This window comes from Myotis brandtii, unplaced genomic scaffold, assembly GCF_000412655.1.
Source record: "Myotis brandtii unplaced genomic scaffold, ASM41265v1 scaffold733, whole genome shotgun sequence".
Taxonomy (NCBI): domain Eukaryota; kingdom Metazoa; phylum Chordata; class Mammalia; order Chiroptera; family Vespertilionidae; genus Myotis; species Myotis brandtii.
Genome location: NW_005370908.1, coordinates 1,771,931 through 1,796,619, shown reverse-complemented (window position 1 = coordinate 1,796,619; position 24,689 = coordinate 1,771,931). Strand labels below are relative to the sequence as shown.

At 41.2% G+C, this 24,689-nt stretch overlaps 1 protein-coding gene across 1 annotated transcript in view; it reads left to right on the top strand.

The window, feature by feature from the left end:
- GALNTL6 (polypeptide N-acetylgalactosaminyltransferase-like 6) overlaps positions 1 to 20,856 on the top strand; it is a 612,339-nt gene extending 591,483 nt beyond the window's left edge. Inside the window, exons 10-11 of the mRNA XM_014530359.1 lie at positions 3,458 to 3,607; positions 19,467 to 20,856. Of these exons, the coding sequence (XP_014385845.1) occupies positions 3,458 to 3,607; positions 19,467 to 19,634 (318 nt within the window). The 3' untranslated portion in view covers positions 19,635 to 20,856. The remainder of the gene's footprint in view (positions 1 to 3,457; positions 3,608 to 19,466) is intronic.
- Positions 20,857 to 24,689: the final 3,833 nt, after the last annotated feature.

Genomic DNA, 24,689 nt, shown 5'->3' with positions numbered 1-24,689 from the left:
CTTGGGTGCCTGGCCAGCCTGGGTGAGCGGCTGATGGCTGTTTGCAGCTGGTCACACCCCCTTCAGGGTGGGGGTCCCCACTGGGGTGCCTGGCCAGCCGGGGTGAGGGGCTGAGGGCTGTTTTCAGGCTGGTGGGCAACTGAAGTTCCCAGCCTCTTTTTTTTTTATTCTGGGATTTATTTACCTTCTATAGCTGTCACTGGAGCTGAGAGCCCACTCCAGCTCTGAGGCCGTTGCCGGCTGAAAGCAGGTATCTGGGTTTGTTTAGCTTCTATAATTGAAACTCTGTTGCCATCACTGGTGCTCTAAGCTCTGAGCCCGCTGGCGGCTGAAAGCAGGTTTCTGGGTTTGTTTAGCTTCTATAATTGCAACATTGTTGCATCTGGAGCTCAGAGCTGGGCTGCAGCAGGCGGGGAACCTTGGCTTCCTCCGTCACTGGAGCAAGCAAGCCTCATGTTTGCTTCAGCTGCGCTATTATCGGCCGCCATCTTGGTTGGCAGTTAATTTGCATATCGCCCTGATTAGCCAATGGGAAGTGTGTCAGAGGTACGGTTAACCATGTTTGTACCATGTTTGTCTATTATTAGATAGGATGGCCAGTGTGCATCATGGCAACTCCTGCATTGAGCATCTGCCCCCTGGGGATAAGTGCATATCAGAGCTACCGGTTGGACAGACGGACACTTAGTCTTTTATATATATAGATAGTTGAGCATCGTGCTTGCTTTATATCAACAGGGGGTCCTTGACACCTCTTTCTTTTGAAATTCACAGTTTGGCTTTACACAGCCAGATCTACTTTCAGTCCTATCATAAGAATTATATATAGTTACTAAAATTTTAGATTTGGAAGAAATAGGACTCATCTAGTTTATTTTCCCACTTAAGGATTTTTCCTACTACACCTCTTCTACTCTTGTTTTTTCTCCAAGTCAAACTCAAGAAAATATCCTTTCCCTACAGAAATGTGGTGGGTCTTTAAAAATTTTAATACATTATACAATTAATTTAGTGCATAATTAGAAGCATTCTTAAAATAATGGAATGGCATGGATAGGATAGAATAGACTAGGATAGGATAAGGTCAGATGGGATATCAGAGTCTATTAAATCCAGTAAAGATAAATATTGTTTCATGAAACTTGTTTTAGTTTGGGGAGGAAAAGTGTGTGCATGAGTGTGTGTGTGTATGTGCGTGTGTGTGTGTGAGTGTGTGTGTGTGCGAGTGCATGCAAGTGTGTGTGCATGAGAGTGTGAGTGTGTGATAAATATTGTTTCATGAAACTTGTTTTAGTTTGGGGTGGGGAAGTGTGTGCATGAGTGTGTTAGTGTATGTGTGTGTGTGAGTGTGTGTGTGTATGCGGGTGCATGCAAGTGTGTGTGGGGGGAGTGTGAGTGTGTGTGTGTGTGCATGTGAGTGTGTGTGAGTGTGCATGGGTGTGTGAGAGTGTGTGTGTGAGTGGAGTGTGAGTGTGCACATGTGTGTGTGAGTGTGTGCGCACATGAGAGTGTATGTGAGCAAGAGTGTGTGTGTGCATGTGAGTGTGTGTCCGTGTGTGTGTTAGTGTGTGAATGTGAGTGTGTGCGAGTGTATGCATGTGCATGCATGTGTGTGTGCATGTGAGCATGTGTGCATGTGTGATTGTGTGTATGTGAGTATGTGTGCATGAGTGTGTAAGTGTGCACGTGTGTGAGTGTATGAGTTTGTGTGTGAGTGAGTGTGAGTGTGAGTGAGTGTGTGTGTGAGTGTGTTTGAACTGTACTTCTTACTTCAAAACATGGCCCTGCATACTCACTCACCACCCCCAGGACATTAATTTGCCTATTCTTTACTTCATCAAGCTTAGCTTTTTCCCTACAGAAATGTGGTGGGTCTTTAAAAATTTTAATACATTATACAATTAATTTAGTGCATCATTAGAAGCATTCTTAAAATAATGGAATGGCATGGATAGGATAGAATAGACTAGGATAGGATAAGGTCAGATGGGATATCAGAGTCTATTAAATCCAGTAAAGATAAATATTGTTTCATGAAACTTGTTTTAGTTTGGGGAGGAAAAGTGTGTGCATGAGTGTGTGTGTGTATGTGCGTGTGTGTGTGTGAGTGTGTGTGTGTGCGAGTGCATGCAAGTGTGTGTGCATGAGAGTGTGAGTGTGTGTGCGTGTGTGTGCATGTGTGTGAGTGTGTGTGAGTGTGCACGGGTGTGTGAGAGTGTGTCTGTGAGTGGAGTGTGAGTGTGTGCATGTGTGTGTGAGTGTGAGCATATGTGTGTGTGCACATGAGAGTGTATGTGAGCAAGAGTTTGTGTCTGTGTGTGCGTGTTAGTGTGTGAATGTGAGTGTGTGTGAGTGTATGCATGTGTGCGCATGTGTGTGTGCATGTGAGCGTGTATGCATGTGTGTGAGTGTGTGTGTATGTGAGTATGTGTGAGTGTGTAAGTATGCGCATGTGTGTAAGTGTGTGAGTGTATGAGTATGTGTGTAAGTGTGAGTGAGTGTGTGTGTGAGTGTGTTTGAACTATACTTCTTACTTCAAAACATGGCCCTGCATACTCACTCACCACCCCCAGGACATTAATTTGCCTATTCTTTACTTCATCAAGCTTAGCTTTCATTTAAATCAACTTTTTTAAAATTGCTAACATCAATCCAGCTCAATTCTACTCCTGTGATGTTTTTTTTCCAGTGAGTCTGCTCATTTAGGCTGACTGTGGCATTTTATCAAACTGAAGAATGTGAAGAGCTTCATTAAGGAGTTTTTCCTCTCCTCCCATCTGCACACCCTCCTCTGTTATTTTTCTAGTACCAAACTGGACATTCCTCATTTGCATTTTTGGTGCCCTCAGTCAAAGGTGCAGCTGTCACTACCACGTACTTTATATTACACTAGAGACCCAGTGCACGAAATTCGTGCATGGGTGGGTGTGTCCCTCAACCTGGCCTGCACCCTCTCCAATCTGGGACATCCCTCTCACAATCCAGGACCGCTGGCTCTTAACCTCTTGCCTGCCTGTGTGCCTGATTGTCCCTAACCACCTCTGCCTGCCAGCCTGATTGCCCATAACTGCTCCACTGCCAGCCTGATTGATGCCTAACTGCTCCCCTGCTGGCCTGATCACCCCCAACTGCCCTCCCCTGCTGCGACCTGCCTCTTCCACGTGAGGCTGCAGAAACATCAGGACCGGCCTCCTCCACACGGTGCAGAGCTGCGGGGACCCCCAGGCCTCACTGCATGGAGCGGCCACTGGGCCTGCCTCCGCTGTGCACGGGGCCATCTTGTGGCAGCCATCTTGTGATGGCTTTTATTATATAGGATGCCTTTTTCCACACCTCTATGATGCCGAGACTTAGTTCTGTCTTGTAAGTCACAAAACAGATCTAAATTGCTCCCCCTGCTCTCGAATGTCTTCAAATGAAACTCACTGCATCTTTTCTGCTGTTGTCACTTCGTTAGCTCTTTACTTTTGGATGGAGGGAAGACATTCGACCTGGTGAGCCGCTGCACACCCGAAAGTTCTGCTTCGACGCGATCTCGCACAGCAGCCCGGTCACTCTCTATGACTGTCACGGCATGAAGGGGAACCAGCTCTGGGGCTACCGGAAGGTAAGAGTCAGCTCACAGCAGGCATTCCCAAACTGCCGGGCTAAAGGTCTTCTCACTCAATGTTTTCTTTTAAAACACACGGATGGAAACTGCTACCCGGACATGTGTACACGTATTTGGTCCACATGCTTGGAGACCACCAGCAAAGATGAGGGGAAAGATAGAGTGTGTTGGGAGTGGCATTTGTTTGTGATGCCTACACAACCAGTTATGACTGAAAAATGGCTTTGAACCTGAACACTAGCACCTCAGGGGAGGGATGAGTCATATCCCAGACAATTCTCAAACAGAAGGGCCACAAACCCACTAAACACATGAACATAGGCATACTTTTTAAGAGCCCTAATTCTCACACATACACACACACACACATGCACACACACAGATGAATGCATCTATTCATTTATTATATATCTCAGGCTCCTTTGCTTGGGAGCTATCTGGGTTATGACAAGTACAATTACACAAATAAGTATACATTCATGTAGATGTAATTGTGGCACCCCTTATACAGAAAGTGATCCATTTGTAATTCGGCCAAAATCCTGCCCAAGTAGAGCAAGGAGAACTTATTTGTGGAATTTAAAAGTTTAAAGAATAATCGAGTTAACATTTAATGATAGGAAAACGTTCAAAACAAATATAAAAATCACATGTTATTGAATTTAAAATAAAGAACAATTAAATTTTTATTTTAAAATATTTTTATTATAAATATTATATAATTCTTTAAAACTCTATGGTTTTTAAGGCAGGACTCAGGTTCCACCTAGCAAATACCTCATAAGCACTATTCTGCTCCTCAAGTTTGTACAACTGCTGGAGGCCCTCACAGCCAGGTAGGAGCTGCCCTCTGTTTGCCTTTTACACTCTGGCCTAATTCAACCTTTCCCTGACTATAAGAAGCATGTCAGACAAGCCCCTTCAATCATGAGCTTTGGCCATCCTGTGGCTGAGGTAACATCTGTATCCCCTGAAATTACAGAAAGTAAAAGGGGAAAACCTGAAGAGAATCGATGTGGGGGGCCCATTGGTTTTGATACCTATTAACTCACCTAATAAGCTCTCTGGTACTTACACTCACAACATTATACCCTCCATAATATCTGGCAGATTATGGTTATGTGTCCAGAACAATATGAAATGCCAGTTGTTATACCCTTCTACAAAACCATTTAAAATCAAAAGCACTAACGAGAATATGGCACCAGATATAATACGGGGAATTACTACAATAGGAGAATCTCACAGTTTCCCTTATGAAAGACATCATACATGATTAATCTTGTCAAACCCTTCTGCTATTCAAAATATCCAGTCTGTGTGTGGTGCATTAAGGAAGTTTTTTGTTTTGTTTTGGTTGTTTTTATGGCTATGGACTGACCTTTAAGATGTTACTTTCTGGGCACATCAGTGAAATACCTGATTCACCATTTGCCTAGCATGCTGGTGGTCCCTAATAAACAGCCCACTTCTCATTACTGTGCATTTATAGCATGAGAGACAGAACACTCAATAACGCGCAGTTAAGCCCAGAAGAGGTGGTTGTTTTCATTAGCGAGCTTACAGGGGCTTACGCATGGATAAGACCAGCTAATACATGTGCACGCGGAGCTCCCAGGGAGAGAAAAATGGCTGCGGTGATTTCAAGAGGTAACTTACAGCTTTATCGCTTTAAACCTTTCCGGGATCCTCGGGGACCGGTGAGAGGAAACCATCAGAAGCAATTGCGCTGTGGCTCTTTTCTCAGATCTTCTTGTAGCTGTTTGCTTTGCATTGCTTAGCAAAAGGTTACACTCGCTGTGTATTTATATAACAAGCAAGGTATTTATACATAATCAGAAACATGCCAGAGGCTCGAAATGGAAAGCTTCTGAAATATCTCATCTTAGTCAATGACTCAGGCCTATTCAAATGTACCTTTTTTGGAAAATTCCTCTTGTCTATTTCAAGGGCTACTCCCAAGGCATTCAGAGAGAAACCATGAAGAGAGAAGTCTCTAGGGTTCTACCTTGTGTGTTTAGATTCATTACTTGGCCCTGGCATTTTCAGATGGATTCGTAATATTATGAGTCAGCTTTGGAGCTGCCCCTTTTTTATTAGCATATTCATGAATTAATAGGATCCCAAAGACCCTACTAGTTGCCTAAAGCAGTGGTTCTCAACCTTCTGGCCCTTTAAATACAGTTCCTCATGTTGTGACCCAACCATAAAATTATTTTCGTTGCGCCCTGACCGGTTTGGCTCAGTGGATGGAGCGTTGGCCTGCGGACTGAGGGGTCCCAGGTTCGATTCCAGCCAAGGGCATGTACCTTGGTTGCAGGCACATACCCAGTGGGGAGTGTGCGGGAGGCAGCTGATCGATGTTTCTCTCTCATCGATGTTTCTAACTCTCTATCCCTCTCCCTTCCTCTCTGTAAAAAAATCAATAAAATATTAAAAAAAATTATTTTCGTTGCTACTTCATAACTGTAATGTTGCTACTGTTATGAATCGTAATGTAAATATCTGATATGCAGGATGGTCTTAGGTGACCCCTGTGAAAGGGTCGTTCGACCACCAAAGGGGTCGGGACCCACAGGTTGAGATCCGCTGTTTAAGGTAATCATTACCTCCAACTGTTAAGGAGGCATTGGGCTAGTGCTTTACAAACGTTCCCTCAAACCTCACAACCTTCTAGGCACTGTCAGGTGTAACTCATGGATACTAGCAGATTTGTGGCAGAGCCAGCATTCAGGTGCAGGTGTGTCTAGCTTTAGAGTCTCTCCTCTTTCCTCTGCTGTACGCTTTTAAGAAATCAGATCAATGATGGGAGAGTTCCCATGCCTGATGGATTCCGCACCACACATAGCAGCCAACCCCATTCTGGACCACATGGAGATTCTTGGAGAAGGAAGGTGGCCAGAAGCTACCTGCCTTGAGTGGGTGAAGGTCATTGTCAGGCCACACTTTCTGACCCATCAGCAACCATCAGCTCTCAGTTGTTCTTGTTTATTCAGGAAGATTTTTTTCCAGCTTTATTGAGATATAATTGACCTAAAACATGGTATGCATTTAAGATGTATACCTTAAATCATGATTTGATATATGTATATACTGCAAAATGATCATCCCCATAAGTTTAGTTAACACATCCATCACCGCACATAGTTACAAATTTGTTCTTCTTGTGATGAGAACTTTAAAGATCTACTCTCTTAGCAACTTTCAGGTATACAGTACAGTATTGTTAACCATAGTCACCATGCTGTACATTATATCATCAGAACTTATTCATCTTATAACTGGGAGTTTGCACACTTTGATCACCTTTACCCATTCCCCTTAGCTTACAGCTTTTTCTAGATGTGGGTCTTTGCTACCACACACACAAAAAGAAGGGGATCCCTATGCTGTGATCTTGCGACTAGGTTCAGTTGCACAATTGTGTCCAACAATAGCAGGTACCCAGGTTAAGAAATCCCATTCTTGGTTTTCTTTTACCACCAGGGGGACCCCTGTTACAAGAACAAGGAATTGTTGAAGTGACCTCAGTAAAAGTAGTTAAATCATCCATCAACGTCCAAAACAAGAAATTGTCTCTCTCTTCTTCAACCCCTACATCTAATTGGTCACTAAGACTTGTCAATACCCTCCCCTGGTCAATATCGGGGAAATCCATCCTCTCTTTGCCAGTTCCACAGCCCCTGCCCTAGTTGTAGCCCTTCACATCTTACCCCTGGATGATTAAAATAGCTACCTAAAGGGTACCCCACTTCCTGTCCTTTCCTCTCTGACCCTTCTTCCATCCTGAAGTCAGAGGGAGTTTCTAACATATCCAGACATTGCATTCTTGTGTTTTACAACTTCACCTGGTTTTCCATTGAATAGAAAATAAAGTGCCTTCACCTCCCAGTTCTTATCCTAACCCTTCACAATCTGGTAAACATAATGATTGCACTTTTTACATTGAAAATAGTGGTGAGGTATATCCCAATATACCAGTACTGTATCACTACAGCAATCTATCCTAAGTAACTCTTATTATGCCTCCTGCAAATTCAGAGCTATAACCCATATCCTTCTCTTTTTAATTAAGCATTATTATTGGGTTTCCCCATATTTATCCCTGTGGCTTATATTGGAGATGGCCCCAAGAAATCTTGATAAGAAGTGGGGAAGAAATATGGGGAAGATATGGGAGTCAACGAAGAATACATTATTAAGGAACTTACCACTGTGAGTACTAGAGCTCAGCCTACTGATGATCTCTGGAAATGATATGAAATACACATCAGAGAGCAAGGGAGTTGGGGTATTTATACACTACTCCACTTGGTCTTTGGTTAGGATTACCCCTGGGTAGGGATGGTTTATTCTCTGCTACCTCTGGGCTACTGCTGTTATAGCCAGAACTATTCTTAAACCCAGAGAAAGCCCTTAGGAAGACACATACATCGGCCACCTGCTGGAATGCACTGAAGTAGTGAGACCTGAAGAGCCATGGGCCAGATACAGGTACTGCATGAAAATCTAGTTGCTCCACAATCCTTGCCAACGCTTGGCATAGTCAATTTCTTTTTCAGTTCCTCTTTTCATTCTGTGGTTGGAGACTGCTATCACATGTTGTTAGCTGTTTTGGATATCATCTTTGTGAAGGATGTGAGCCTTTTGGTCATTTTTAACATTGGTTGTCTGGCTTTTTCTTTTACATATTTTTTGGAGGATACATACATACATGTTCTTTGTTGGATGTATGCATTGGAAATATTTTATTCTGATCGGTGCCTTCCCTTTTCTTTCTTGTGTGGTATCTTGATGAAGAGCTATTCTTTATGATTAGTGCATTTTGTGTCCTGTTTAGGAAATCTTTGCCCACACAACAGTCATGAAGATAGACATTTAAGTTGTCTTTGGAATCTTTATTGTTTGATTTTCAACACTCTGGTATATAATTCCATGAAATAGTTTTATGTGTATGATGTAAGAGGGGATTGATTTTTTTCATATTTATATCCAATTGCTCAATCACCATTTATTATATTTAAAGACCATTTTTCCCCACTACATGGAAGTGGTACCTTTGTCATAAGTCAAGGGGCCTTATATACATGAATCTGTTTATGAATCCTCAAGTTTTTACCATCAACTAAACAGTCTTAGCCATACAGAAAGTAAACTAATAGTAATAAACTAAATCTAATAAGAGGTATATCCAAAAACCCCCAACAACCATCAATTTCAGTGGTGAAATGTTAAAATTTTCCTCCAGAGTCTAGGGATAAAATATGATGTCTGCTATCATCACTTTTATTTATCATTGTACAGGATAGCCTACCTAGAGCAATCAGGAGAGAAAAAGAAAATAAATGTGTAAGAGTTGGAAATGAAGATATTCAACACTCTATTCACAGATGACATAATAGATATATTTAAAAATCCAAAAGATTATACATTTAAACTAGTAAAATTAATAGGTGCATTTAGCATAGTCCTGCAAACAAGATAAATATAAGAAAATCCATTCTATATACTAGCACCAAAAAAATAGAAAATGAAATTCAAAAATGATTTTATTTGACTACCATGGGAAGCATCAAATAACTAGGAATAAATCTCACAACACATGTTCAAGACCTTTACACAGAAAACTATAAAACATCGCTAAGAGAAAATTTTAAAAATACAGAGGAATCCATCAAGGATAATAAGACATCATTGTAAAGATATCAGTTCTCACATGGGTGTTTAGATTTAATGCAAAAAAGAATCACATCCCAGCAAGTTTATTTGTGGAAATTGATCAACTGATTCTGAAATGTATATGGAAATGAAAGGGCCAAGAGAGCCAAGAAAATGTTAAGGAAGAAAAAGAACAGTATTGAACACTATGAAAGCACCAGGTATGGAGACATGTCAAAGTACATTTCTAAAGGCAGCGTGTTATTGGCATAAGGCTAGACTGACTGAGACCTGGGTGTTGGTATTTTTGGAAAGCTCCAAAAATGTTCTAATGGGCAGTCAGAGGGAGAATCATTTTTCTAGCCTTAATTTTTACCTACTTTCTTGACTCCTGTTGGGGTTGGCCCTTCCACTTGTATTCCTATACCATTTTTGTTCCCTTCTGTGTACCTCTCACATTGTATTATGCCTAGTCAGTCTCCCCTTATAGATGTTAACTATATAAGGGCAGAAACTTTTTCTTGTATGTCAATATGGCCTGCCTAATATCTAATATGTAGAGAAGTTCCTAAATAAGCATTCTTTAAATGGCTTAAAGAACCATTGAGTTCAATTGTTGAAATAATCCCCTCCTTCATGAACCCCAAGCTGTGCGGATAACACTTAACACATCTCTGTGTCTCCGAATCATATACACAGCCTCCATACACAGCCTTTGGTATTTTACAAATACCAAAAGTAAAAGACTTGTGTTTTTTTTACTTGCTCTCTGGAGTGTTCTTATAGTTTAACTTCCATAAAAGGGGGATTTAAAATAACATTAAACAAGAAATACAAATAAAAAAGTACCTTTCAGGCTGAGATGATGGCAGTGCAACAATCACATTGGCTTAAAAAGTGAGTGGGTGGAATTTGTGGCATGTGCCTGCATTTGACTGTTTATTGTAGCTTATATATAAGCCAGGGCTTTGGCCTCTCTGCTCATAAAATCCTGCTGGTCTACAAAGATACCAGATGGAAGGCCACAAGGTTGTTATTTTTTAATCATTCTGGTTAGCTATTGATTTAGGATTAAAAATGAGGAAAGTGTACACAAAGAGCATAATTAGAAGGTGTGTAATTCAACTTTGGTTCGGATACATAAAGCCCTGCTACAAAATCCTGGACTATGTGGTCATACTGAGGCAGTCACACTACCCCAGGTCAGCCCACTCATTCCTGGACAGTCTCAAGTATTAGCAAGTTCTTCCCTGGCTTTCGGTACCACACAGATTAAATTTCATCCATCTTGCTCAAGTCAGATCCCAAAGGTTTGAACAATGTTTGCCTGATCTTTACTCTTTACTTCTGATTTAATGGCCCGTTTTCTTGCCACTGCTCTTCATATGGGTCTACCTCAATCAGCCTCTACATTCACTCCTAACATATTCTGATAGTCCCAGAGAGGGGTGATAACCACAGAATGTGTCTCTAGCACCCTTTGTTATGAGCTTGTAGTACACTTTTGTTATGAGCAATGTATTTGTTAATTTAGCTTGAGTCGGTTAATTTTTCTGCCTTAACTTTACATATACTTGGCTTCTTAATGAGGTCTCAGTATAAAAATAACCCACAGTCTTTTTTCTTATTTTGCTGCACAGACACATCTCTGCAGTATTATACCTGTATAGTTCATCTTTTATACTTGTGCGGTTATCCATTTGTTTCTATTAAATTCTTTCTCACCAGATTTCATCTAACCTAGATTTTGATTCTTTGATCCAACTTATGAGCAATTGAACTAGTTTTCGTTTTCATCACAGCATGTAGTCATGCCTTCATCTACGATGTTGATCCCAATGCACAAGAACTGAGCCCTCTAGCATGTGGTAGAGGTGACATTGATCCATTAATGAGCATCATTTGGATGAAGGTCCTCAACCAGATACAAATTCACCTAATAGCAATATCTCATAGCCCACATTTCTCCAGCTTGCCCATAAGAACACAAAAGTGGACTTTTCAAACATCTTACTGAAAACCATCTGCACAATGTCTACATCATACCCATATTTGCAATAGGAGACTTCAGTCATTGTACCCTAAGAAAGTATGATTTTCAATTTGAATGGATGATTCAACCACCTTGTCAAAGAGGAGGGGGAATCGCTGCCAGGAGAGGATATACTCACCCTGGCACTGAAGCTACCTTCTTAATGAGTAGTAGTATCTCCCAATTCTGTTTTCATCTGTAGGTCTAACCTCTCTGAAGTCACTTAGTTGTCACAACCTTTTAACTTTTGCCATTTCTGGGTAACTTGGCAATATCCTTACTGGTTACCGTTTCACCCAACATGATTAACTGCCACTCTCTGGTCCCTCAGAAGAAAAAAGGGCTCCACCACAGACCATCTCTGGTTCTAACATAAGGATAAAAGCTCCCTGAATCGAATGCCTGCCAAGATCTGGACTGACAAACCAAAGAATCTTAGTAATGGGAACTATGAAAAAATTAAATTGGTTTGCTAATTAGAACAATTTCTCCCTACTGAGCAGGTATGGGGTTGGAGCAGTGCCGCTAGTTGGCTCAGGCAAGAGGAGGAATGGAGTAACTCAGAGACCAAGAGCACAGGCTCTGGTTCCTGGGGGAGCTGAGATTTGCATTCTGGTTCTTCCTTGGGTATTACTAAATCTGGGGTCTTGGGAAACTTTCTTACTGTGTGCTTCTGTTTCCTCATTTGAAAATGGAGATAAGAATAGTTTCTACCTTAGAAGATGACTGTAATGGCTAAATAAAATTAAAATGCACCTCTAAAACATGGTACTGAATAAGAATTCATTTAAAGTTAGCTATTACTATTCCATGTGCTCAACAAACTATCTTCTAATTTGATTTTAGCTGTCCAAGTTTACATACAGGAAAAGAGGGCTAGCTAGTCATATTTCTCTACTGTATGTTTCAGTACTATTTTAGCTATAGCTAAATATCCGAATGTAAATGCGATGAGACCAGGGATTTTTCTCTGCTTTTTTTCATGCAGAACTTAAAACAGTGCTTGCGACATAGAAGTACTTAATTAGCATTTGTAGAATGAATAAAGAAATGAACATAGCTCCCATTTGTCCACATTCATTATCTCTTCAGATTGCTTATGTGGTTTAGGTAGATAAAATAAGAAAACCTGGGTAGAACATTTAGCACTGCCAGAGACAGATACATATTCAATAAATAGCAGCTATTATGATGTTTACATGACTCCCACAAGTTCACTGAGGGGAGATAAAAAGCTACGGACAGATAAAAACAAGCTACAGAATAAATGGGTTTTCTCTACTCTGGGGACTTTCAGTCCAGTGGAGAAGCAGACCAAAATAATTCAATAAATTAAGTGTGCAGGACAATATGAAAATACAAAACATTGGGTTTTACCCATGCCAGAGAGGTAAGCAAGGCTTCTCTGGCAAATTAACTTTTCAGTGGAGACATAAAAGATGAGAAGGAATCCTAAGTAAAGAAAGTGATAGAGAAAAAGATCCCAGATACAAGGATCGGCTTGTGCAAAGGCCCTGAGGTAGGCAAGATTTTGGTTTCCTGGAAGAACAGAGAGAAGCCAGTTGAAAGGTATGAGTGTGAGGGAAAATTTGAGCTATACAGCCAGACATCTGGCCAGGGGCAGGACTATACAAGACCTTATAGGCCAGGCTAAGATTTTAGCTGTGCAACCAGGAAGTCTTTGAATGGTCTGAGAGACATTCAGATTATTCTGGCTGCTCTGAGGAGAATTGAGGACACATTCAGGCCCACCATTTGCCTGTAGCCCAGAAGAGCAAGTGACAGGAGCAGGAGGAGAGGATGGAGGTCTGCTGTGGCTGCCACTGCCTCAGCGCACACACCCAGGGGCTCTGTCAGGACATTAAGAAGCATTATTTCTGATTGGCCAAATTAGCCACTGATGCAAGGCCAATTTTCTCCTCCTGTGAGGAATTCTACCTGTCAAAGAAAAAAATGGAAAGGATAGACGGCAAGGCTGCCTTTTCCTTATTATGCCTATCAAGGGGTTATTTGCATTTTCCCAGATGCCCAAAGTAAAAATAGGCAGACAAAACCTACCTAATTTGTCTTTCTTCCAGAACTCACAGGATATTCATATATCAACCTTGTCCTTTTCCACAGCACCAGGCTGTAGGAGGGCATATCTTTTTATTCCTTATCTCATCCCACTTTCCTCCTCTCCACCCCATTCATTTTGCAGATAGAAAACCTAAATCCCTGACCAACTAAGTGACCATCAAAGATTATTGTCAGAGATAAAGCTGGGATTAAAAATGAGTCTCATAATTCCAAACCTTCGTTCTCCCATATTCATATTAGACACAAAAGGCATTGGACCTAATGGGTTGGTTCTCTCTCACAAAAGCATTCTGTTTCAGTGTATGGTACATGGAAATGAGTGGTCAATAGGAATGAGTATTTCAGTTCTTCCCCCTTTCATAGAGGAGCTATCCTGAGGTCCAGTAAACTTACTGGGCTGCTTACTGGGTATCTAAACCTGGATGTTCCAGAAATGTCTCTAACTCATTATACCTCAAACAGAAATCACTATCATTCCCACCCCCATTCCTGTTCCTTTTTCTGCATTTCTTACCTCAAAACTGCTTTTCCTTCCGGCATCCACTGATTCCCTCTACCCTAACCCCCACATCCCATTAATCAGACGGCCCCATATGTCACTTCTCAAATATCTCTCACATCATTTCTTGGACACTTCCAGCTCATCCCCCATTGCTTTTGCTTTTGCCTAAGCTTAAATCCTGATGATTGCTGTAGCCACCAACTGTTCTCTTGGCTAGAGTCCAATGTCTTCCTTCCCGCCTCCATTCTCCTCTCTACCACTAGCACGATCCACCCAAAATAGGGATCCTGTGGCTCTACGCTTTTAAATCCTCCAATAACTACTCCCCAACAGTTGCATGAACAACCAAGGCTTAGCATTGTACCCCATTCTCTTCATGATATCTCTTCATGATATCATAGTCTAGAACTCTCCACCTTGCACCTTGTGCTCAGCCATACCAAATACCCCGCTGGTCCTCCATAGCACATTACCTAGCCCTCCATTAACTCTGACATCATCTCCTACCACTCTTCTTCACTCTTGCCTCCTTGCTGTTTCTCTAACCCACCATAGTGCATTCTTGCTTAGCATTTTTGCACTGGCTGTTCCCTCTGTCTGGAACCCTCTTCCCCCACATATTTGCATGGCTAATCCTTTCACCTTCTTCGAGGCCACCCAAATGTTACCTTCTCAATGAGGTTTACCCTTGCCACCTATTTATTTTTTTTAAATATATTTTTATTGATTTCAGAGAGGAAGGGAGAGGGAGAGGGAGATAGAAACATCAGTGATGAGCCCTAACCGGTTTGGCTCAGTGGATAGAGCATCGGCCTGCGGACTCAAGGGTCCCAGGTTTGATTCCAGTCAGGGGCATGTACCTTGGTTGCGGACATATCCCCAGTAGGGGGTGTGCAAGAGGCAGCTGATCGATGTTTCTCTCTCATCAATGTTTCTAACTCTCTATCCCTCTCCTTTCCTCTCTGTAAAAAACCAATAAAATATATTTTTTTAAAAAAGAAACATCAGTGATGAGAGAGAATCATTGATCGGCTGCCTCTTGCATGCCCCCTAATGGGGATTGAGCCTGAAACCTTGGCATATGCCTTTGACCAGAATCAAACCTGGGACCCTTCAGTCTGCAGGCCAATGCTCTATCCTCTGAGCCAAACTGACTAAGGCACCCTTTCCACATATTTAAATTTGCACACGGGATATATATTTTACCTATTATGCTCATCATTTATTGTCAGTGCCTCAATGTCCCCCCTTTACCCCTCCCTCTAACATGTAAGTTTCAGAAGGCAGGGAATATTTGTCTTCTTAAGTTTATTGGTAAATTTTAACCACCCAAAACAGTACCTGATAAATAGGCTTCAAATGAATTTTTGTTGAATAAATTGAATGCATAGATGTACATGTTATTTCATATTTCTCTTTTCACATGTTTTTCTCTATGTCTGAAATATCCCAATCCATTCTATTTCCCAAAGTCTACAATCTTATTGATATTTTTTTTTACTTCAAACATTTCTTGTTTATCTATTGGTTTCCCCAACTTCTTGGGTCAGGAGAATACATCTTATCTTTCTATGCCTATCTCCTAATACATATCAGAAAATAATAGGCACTTAATAAGTATTTGTTGAACTCAACTGACCTGAATAATGTTGTATTTCAAGAAAAGGACCTAAATGCATAGATCACATACAAATTGACCAAATTACACAGAAGAGCTCATTCTAAAACCGCCAATGACCTTTATTCCATAAGTTCTTTTGCTTAACACAGAAGGTTCTGGTATATCAAGTTGGATAACTGGTTGAGGCAAGTCTTAATGTTTGCAAATTGCATTTTGCCAGGGCTTCAGAAATTGTAATTAGGTCTTGAATAGCTAGTCTCAGACCAGATGGTTAGTACATTCTGATTTTTAGAATTGGGGAATGCTCCTTGGCTAAAAATAAATTAGAGAAGTGGACAATGGAATCACTATTACTTAGTTATTACATGTAGGGTATTGTGCCAGCGAGTTTACATATATTAACTCTTATACTTCCAGCAAACTTGTGAAATAGATATCATGTCTGTATTTTACAGATGAGGAAGCTAAGGTTCAGAGAATTAAATAGCTGTCCAAGGTCACACAGCAAGTAAGAGGCATGACTGGAATTTGACCCAAAGGCCCTGTGGAACAGAATCCCAGCCCTTGACTAGGTTGCTTCCCCTCCCACAGTGTGGGAGTTTTAGTCTCAGACTCATCTTCCTATGCATTACGAACTTACCCACCTGTTATATTGTCTTTGCGTCTGTGGTGTCTGGTTCTTTTATTCATCTGAACACAGTGTGGAATGTTTCCTACAATGTACTCATTCTTTCAAAGTTCAGACCCTATGGAAGTATGAAATGTAATAAAATTTAATGCTGGCCTGCAAATGCCACCAAGTATATCACAGAAGCCAACCAAATCGCAGGCCTGCTTGGAAGAAGTGCCCCTCTCAAATGAGCTCCCTGAAAAATCCCAACCACCCCTTTCACAGCGTGGACTGACTGACCTGCTTTGATTCTGAAGGGCAGGTCTATAAACCTGGACATGAACTTTTTTCATTTCCTGCTCAAGAATTTCCAATTTCTTAGCAAAAACAAAAACAAATAAAAGCAAGGGAGGAAGCAGTCAGGGAAGGTGGAAGGCGTACGGGAGAGGAAGTTTGTTGCAATTACATTTTGAACAGCGAGATATATGCTATGACCATCCCCTGGGACTGAGCAAAGAACAGGCCAGTTTCAAAAGGCTCTTTAAGGAGGATTGTTATGAATGACAGACTTGCCAAAGTACTGAGAAGCCTATTCCAAAGAAAAAAACTGTATTCAGTTTGGTTGCAGCCATCTGTTGTCATGACCGAGGCCATGAAGGGTAGAGGAATAAAAAGCTGTCATAGAGCAAGAGACCATATTCACCAATGATTGCTCAACCCACTGACTTAATTCCAGCCAGGAAAAGCATCAGTAAAGACATTTAATAATCGAAAAGCTTAGCTGAGTAGAAACATAAAGATGACAATTATGTAGCCCCCAAGGTCAAACGTGGATAATGCATGCCATGGGGAAGGCTGAAGATGCTTCCAGAAGCTTGACCTCTAGGACCTACTGGATACTCCACAGACAAGGGTGAGCAGAACTCGCTCTGTAACCAGAGAGCAATCAATCTGTTGGTGCACTGCTTATGCTGATAGTCTCTGTTCTGATGTCCCGTCATTTGTCTCTGTCATGATTGACCTTTGCCATAAAATGGACATCATTCAATTTTATGGCTGGGAGAGGCCTTCGAGATTGATCTTATCCACACCCCTCTCCCCCCATTTTACTGATGAAGTTTCTCAGACATAGATAGATTTAGGGAATTCAACTTTCAGGAGAACATGAAGTGCAATCGCAGAACACACATTCTGGATTTTCCAGGGTAGTGCTGAATTTGCATATCCTTCCTGGTTGGCCCCATGCGTATACCTGTATTTGTCAGAGCATGTGTTCCGTTTGAGATTTGGGAAAAATATGATCACCTTATGGCTCAGAAAATAAGGTTGGAGAAAATAAAATGTTCATAAAATCTAGTTTGGCTTGTGCATCCACGCCGAGGTGCACAAACCAGTAAAAGAAAGAGAATAAAAACAGGTACTTGTTCAAGCTTTCATGGAAATATGTGTTTTGGGGGAGAAACTGCGAACATATGGAGGTCCCCAGTTGAGCTATTGATAAAGGTGACAATAGGAAGAAATACAGATAGTTGGGGGAGGTAGTACTTATACCTGGAATGGAGTGAATTATAATTTAGCAGGTCCATAGAATTAATTTTCATGCATTTTAACAGCTTGAGAATGCTCTGTGAAAAGCAGAACTAAATACATTACCCCCATGCTGCTAATCTGGAAAGAGACTGAGCATGAGAGATGCTGGGAAGGATGAAAGCAAGGGGGTGAAGGACACTGCTGCCCAGGGAGCTAAGTGGTTATCAGAAGGGATAGCCACTTGATGGCAAGGATGGACCCCAAGAGAGAGGGATGTGGGGTGAGCTGCAGGGCACTCCCCTTCCTCCTAGAATCTGCTCCCTCCACTCAGAGTAGGAGACAGTTCCTCAGAGCCTCCCCTGAAGTCAAACAGCAGCCCAGTTGGTGGGGTAGGGGGGGGCGTAGGGTAGTAGGAGTGGGAAGGAGGCCTCAGGAGCGTTCTTTGTGTAAGAAAAGTAAAATCCACAGTAGACTCAGGAACCCCATAAAGAGAACAGAAGAATGAGCCTTTGTATTAGGCACAGCTCTTTCTTTACATTGAAACTAGAAACACGAAAACTAAATTGCAGGCAGCTGCCTTTCTCCTTTCTTATTCTTCCTCCCTTCACACCGTGCCTAACTATGCAAACATCCGGGCCCTAAAAGAACATCAAATATTGGTTGGTGGAGTCTTAACATCCAGGAGCAATCCAGCAATGTTTACACAGGGTTCCTGGGAAACTCTTAGATTCCAAAAGCATTGCAAGTCTAATATTCCCCAGTGAAAGAGCACAGTCAGAGCCTCTGAACATTTCCTGAGGTAAATAAGACAACATTATTTGACCCTCAAATTTAAGCAGTGATTTGGGGAAGCTTTTACATGTTATTGGCATTTTCTTTTTTAGCATAGACATTATAAGAGACAAAAGTTTTATTGCTACTTAAGAAGGGATCCTTTTCTCTTAAATTAACTTCCTCTTTCTACTTGCACAATAAAAGGGGGTGTGTGTTAATAAAGCCAGTCAGATAGTGAGCTTGCTTGCCTCTTATGCTTGCGTGCCCCCCGCTAGTACCTTTCTTTCAGAGGGCTGTTACCTTTATCATGTACTTAGCAACCTTTTTTTTTTTAAAAAAAGTGAACACTGCCTCCTCCGTTTTACAGAAAGCAATGAGAATTGCACCACAGGAATGACACTAAAGGGATTGAGAAGAGATTGAAGTTCAAGTGCTAACAAATTTGAGTTTGTAGGTTGAGATATTGCCTGTGTGTCTCTTATCCCCTTCCCCATGTTCATTTTCTGATTAAGGCAACTGAGCACCTACCTCATTTTGGTTCCTCTTTCTTTTGTAGTTCCCCTTCCAGTTAGAGGCTCAGTACAGGGTAGGAAAAATTCTGACTGTTCTAGTTGTGTGTGTGTGTGTGTTTCTGTTTATAGACAAAATTGTCATTTTTGTATACATGCCTCTCCCCAGATAACTAGGTTATTAACTACTTGATAAGCAACCTCACATGCTTACTATCTTCAAAACCCAAGCAAGAAGCAAAATGTCTACCACAGAGTAAAAAAATGATGGACTGCTTTTTTTAAAAAGTATCACTGAATGAACGAATTCTTTGCTTCTGATTGAACCTGCTTGGAGGCCTTACTTAGTGCAGATGGATCCCAGGAAACCATGTTCCATGTGCAACTCAAGCTGCTTTTGTTTGATTTGGGGAGATAATCTATTTTTTACACCAGGAGTATAGACTGAAATATAAACGGGGATATTTTGCTCCCTCTGTATATTTTGGGTTCTAACCAGTCGCCATATATTATGTCAGTCCTTTCTTTCTGATCTCTCCAGGACAGAACGTTATTCCATCCTGTGAGCAACAGCTGCATGGATTGCAACCCCGCAGAGAAGAAGATTTTCATGGCCAGATGTGACCCCCTGTCTGAGACTCAGCAGTGGATTTTTGAACATATTAATATGACTGTTTTAGAAAAATTTAACCACCATGCCAGCTCCTAGAAGGGAAGAAGAAGGAGTGATGACCTCCAGATTCTAAAAAAAAAACTAAAATTTCTCCAGCACCGGGGTGGAAGGCATCGGGAATACCATTTCCTCGATCTAGGAAGCCTGGTTTAAAGGCCCGTCAATGCCACGTCAAAGTAGGTTGTCCTGGAGAACTTCCTGCATCTGAAGAACTTGGCGGAGAACCTCACCAGCTGCTTCTGAGAACTTGAGACTAGCAGTTCCCTTGCTGGCCAAGGGGGAAGATTATTTAGGGATGTTTCAAAACAACTGCTGAGTTAATAAATCCTAGCATTTCTCAGGTCAAATCCTGCAGTAGTGAGTAGCTATGAATGGATCCTATCATTCGGGTGGGAGGGGGGTGGAAATGGAGTGCATGACTGCTCTGACAACCTGAAGAGCCCGCAGGTGTAGAACTAGCCACGCTGAACGGGTGAGCTGGACTCTTTGGTGCCATTCTCTGACTAAGAATGGGTTAAGCAGGTTTAACCCTTAAAAGTGCTGCAGCTGATTTTAGAGTGCTCATACCATTCTGTTTTCTCGTTGTTGTTTTTTAAATGAAGGTGTGCTCTGTAATGTAAGACTTAAATTACATCATGAAACGGACTGCCAGTGTTTCCATTCTTGCACCGGCCATTTTCCTTTTCGGGCAGAAGTAACTTATTTTTCCTAAAAGTTCATGCTCCATCCGTCAGCTGAAGTTCGAATTCAGTGCCCCTGTATGAATCCACTTTAAAAACAAAATCAGAACACTATGCTACCCGGTTACTCCAAAGAGAATGATTTCACAGAAGCAGCAAAACTATGTAAGGTTTAGGAAAGGGATTTCCTTAGGAAATCGATTTTTACTTTTCTATTCTTTTTAGAATTCTAGAAGTCTGATGTTTGTCCAGTCACAATTTTTATTAAGGAAGGGAATGGAGTGAGGTTGATGTAATTTGTTTAAGGAGATTCTTAAACCCAAATAAATCTACACTCCAAGTGCCGTGTGAAAATGTCTCCATTCACTTCAATTCTGTTTGGTCAGTCCTCGGGACATAGTTTTGTTTGTTTGGTTTTAGATATTTTTTGTTTTATGTCACTGATATTAATGATGTTTTTGTTTTACTTGGACGTGCACCGAAGGAATTTCCATGAATAAAGTGCTTCTGACACTGTTTTCTGTAAATGGGACAATATTTCAGGGGTGAAGAAAGGAATGATTAAAAAGCTAAATGGAGCATTTAATCCTTAAGACAATTTTTTTTTTACTTTTCAATAATAATGGGGGTGGGAAAGGAATATATAGAGAGACCAAGATGGGTCTTTAGAAAAAAATTATGTTTATTTTACATTTCTCAAGTTTTTTCAAGTAGAAAGAAGTGTTTATTTTGCTTTCATTGTTTTCTCTTAATGTGGTTTCCTTGTTAAAATGTATACGTCGTCTTGGATATAGAAGCAGTGAATTTTAGAGTTGGGAAGACTTAGTCCAATCCCTTTGTTTTTATCGATGAATGACACAAGCCCAGAGAGGATGGCCCTCCTTCCTGGCAGGGCAGAGGGGTCTTCTGAGCCTGCTCCAGTGCTTCCTCCTGCTCTGTGTCGCCTCACTCTGCTACCCGAGGCGGTTCTGATTATTCCTCTGATTTAACTCACCATTTCCCATCACTAGATGAAACCTCACACCTCCCTGGGGATGCCTACAAGAGGAGCATTCACACTCAGAAGCTTCACTATATGAAACCTCTTCTTGTAAATGTTCGTGGTTTTGTTCTCTCCTCAAAATCTAATCAAAATGTCCAGTTAAGCTGCCCTGCTAATAGTTGGGGAAGAGCTATTTTGTTATCTTTACTGATTTTTCAAGCATTCTTTTGAAGAACTCTTCTTTTTAAACTGACAGATTTTTTTGAGTAGGTCAAGAGATCTTGAAGGTTTCAAGATGCATAGTAGAGAAAATCAATAGTGAAAAATGAACCTGTGTACTGGGCAATTCAGAGAGTGAGGGAAGCTTTGTCTCAAGTGTTCAGAGAGCAATCTGGTTTTAGAAGTAGAAGTGCCTATAAAAATTCACATTATGTCATTAATCAGTTGACTGCTATTTACACTTCTACGCAAGCGTCAACGTTGGGTCCTGCACCCTGGACAGCTGTGTTAGATGCTCTAATCATGGGAAGCTAGCCATAGCATGTTGGCCACTGTCCTCGGAGAAAGTCTGGATATTGCATCATTTAAATGTAACCTGCAGGATCAACAAAGATTGGTTTCCTGATTATAGATAAACTACCTTTGGGATCTAATCTCAACTTTGAGTCCAAGGGCGTAATGTAAAAATTTAAAACTAACAAAACAAACAAAACAAAAAAAACTTAAGAGAAGCTTGACACAATCAAAGCCAAAATTGAAACTTCAAACTGCCAAAAAATTGTTAAATGTTTGCAAATGGGAACCATCCCAATAGAATAAAATGAAGCCACAAGAAGCTCCCCCTAAGCAGCAGGGCCAGGCTCTGGCAATAAGCACATGTCAGGAGGCATTCCCCATACCACCCAGGGTTGGGACTCTACTTGAAATACCACCATTACCATTCTGAAAAGTAGGAAATTACATATGTCGGTGTATCTATTTGGCCAAGAGGACTGAACAGATTTCAGAAAGATTCTCTTCTCTGGAAAGAACATGATTTAGATGCTGATCAGTACTCAACTGTTCAGAATGAGAGGGAAAATGTCATAAACTTCATCTGACCTCAAAAATTACTACTTCTCCATAAGAGACGGCTTTGTCAGAAGTTAGGAAATAGTTAATTTTTCAAATCCTTGTTGTGTATTTACTGAGAAAAGTCTGTGCTGGAAAACAGTTGTGAACTAATTGTGGGATTTATACTTTGTTCCAAGGCTGGATTAGCACCATGGCAATAACGATGTATTGGTGTCTATGTCTACTACTAGTATTTAGTTCAAAATATTAATGTGATCACATGACTGGTTTTAAATGTATTCATTATATCCGAGGCCTCAGTGAATAATGCCAATTAAAGGATTATTTTGTGAATTAATAACAGAGAGCTTTATAAAATAAATGCATAACATATATTGAAAATGGATTTATAACCAATAAAGGAGAATGTTAGGCCCATCCTATTCTTGATCTTGCAAAACATAAAACCAATGCCAACATTTGACATCATTTCTTTTAGGGGCAATTATATATGGTTGGTTGTTTTTCTTAAAGTAAAAACACCCAAACGGTCAATAAAGGGCATATAAATAACTACTTTGTGCTTCTTGCCATTCCATAAAAAAAGATAACTTCTATTTCGATCCTTTTATAACTATCTACACAAGAATGGCAAAAAAAGGATTTTTTTTTATTGGAAAAACCAGCACTGTTTATGTCAGACCAATCAAAAGAGCCATTGGCACTTTATGAAGGCCACAGTCCAGTCAAGGAAGGCCATATCCACCACTGTATTGACATTCCCTGCCCAGGACCTCACACACCTGAGGACCAGGACAGAACTGATGGCAAGACTTTGATATCCCCCTGCTTTTGACTTCCCATCTGAAGTGTTACAGAATCTTTCCCAGGAGTGGACAGTTCCCCCGGCCTTCAAATGCTGCCGGGTTATATTATTCAGAATTTGGAACCATCCTAATAATATGTGATTCTTGTGAACCTTGATTTATCCCTGGCAAACCGTTTAGGAAGGCTGTAATATGCTTTCATAAAGGGGTGCTGGAGATAAGGCAGTCAGGCCTGGGAGTAAGGCATTTTATATACACCCTGAGACAGAAAACCTCAAAGGGAAAGTATTTTTAAGTGATTCCCTCTGATTCTGGGAGTAAATATAAATGGCAAGAGGTAAATTGTATCTCTACACGTGGGTGCACATAATCCTCTCCATCCAGCTCGTCGACAAGTTCTTCCCTTGCCATCATAACTCTCAGATGACACCACTAACTGTAATTACTCTCCATGTGTGGAACTGTGGCGAGGACGCCGAAGCGTGACAAGTGGCCGGTCTTCCCCACACTGCCGACATTGGAGGATTGCTCTTTGATTAATGTCTGTAGCCTTTGCTTGCAGAACTGGGAGCTGTTTGCAACTCTATTTGGTAGACTTGACATTGGCCTGAAGCTTTTATTCGCAGCCACTCATCTATCCACTTGACGCACCAGGCTGGCGTGTCTGGTACTGTGACTTAGCAGACAGCAACCGGGGCACATGTTTGGCACTTCGCTTCAGAGAGGGAGACCTGGGAGCACTTCTCTGTCCCTCCTGCCTGAAGTTGCCCCCTCCAGCTCACCCCACAATAGCCTGCCAAGGTTCCCGCAATCTGCCACTCTCCACATTTGCTTGTTCCAATAGTGATGTGACCGGCCTCAGTACAGAAAGGCAGGCTACATTTCAGAATGTTGTTGTGGATGATTTGACTCTGTCCTTGTATTCACCTTGGGGAGGATTGTTTATCACTAAGTGACATAGGTCCTGGTTTACCAGGGACACTCCTGCTTTATGCCTGCTGTCCTGCGTAATTACTGATAGTGCCCCCTTTTACTCTTAAAAGTGTCCTAGTTTGTATAGCAAAGTATACGGTGGCTCTATCTGTAATACTAGCCTGTGTACTTCCTGGTTCCGCTAGGGACAGTTCAAACACCCTTTACTTATCAATGCCTGTCGTCTACAAGAAATCAGCTAGTCTCACCCCCGCCCTTCAAACAGGACCAGATAAAACCAGTTATATTTGATCATTGTCTATTGCATTCACATGTTCCTTTACAAGTTGCTTAATGAAACCCTTTTAATAAGAGTTCTTCCACTCATCTTAGTCTTTTTTTTTTCTGAATTAAGACAATTCTAATTTAAATGTTTTCTTAATTTAAAACTTTTTATTTGAAGTCCACTAAGTTATTTTATACTTTTTCAGGCTAAAAAGCAGGAGGTCCTCACTACTAGCCATATTATTAATTCTCAGTGTTATGGTAAGGGATAGAGATAGATGGAGAGAGAGAGAGAGGCGTTCTATCTGACATTGATCATATGACTATTCTTATGAAGAAGTTGGAGGGCTCA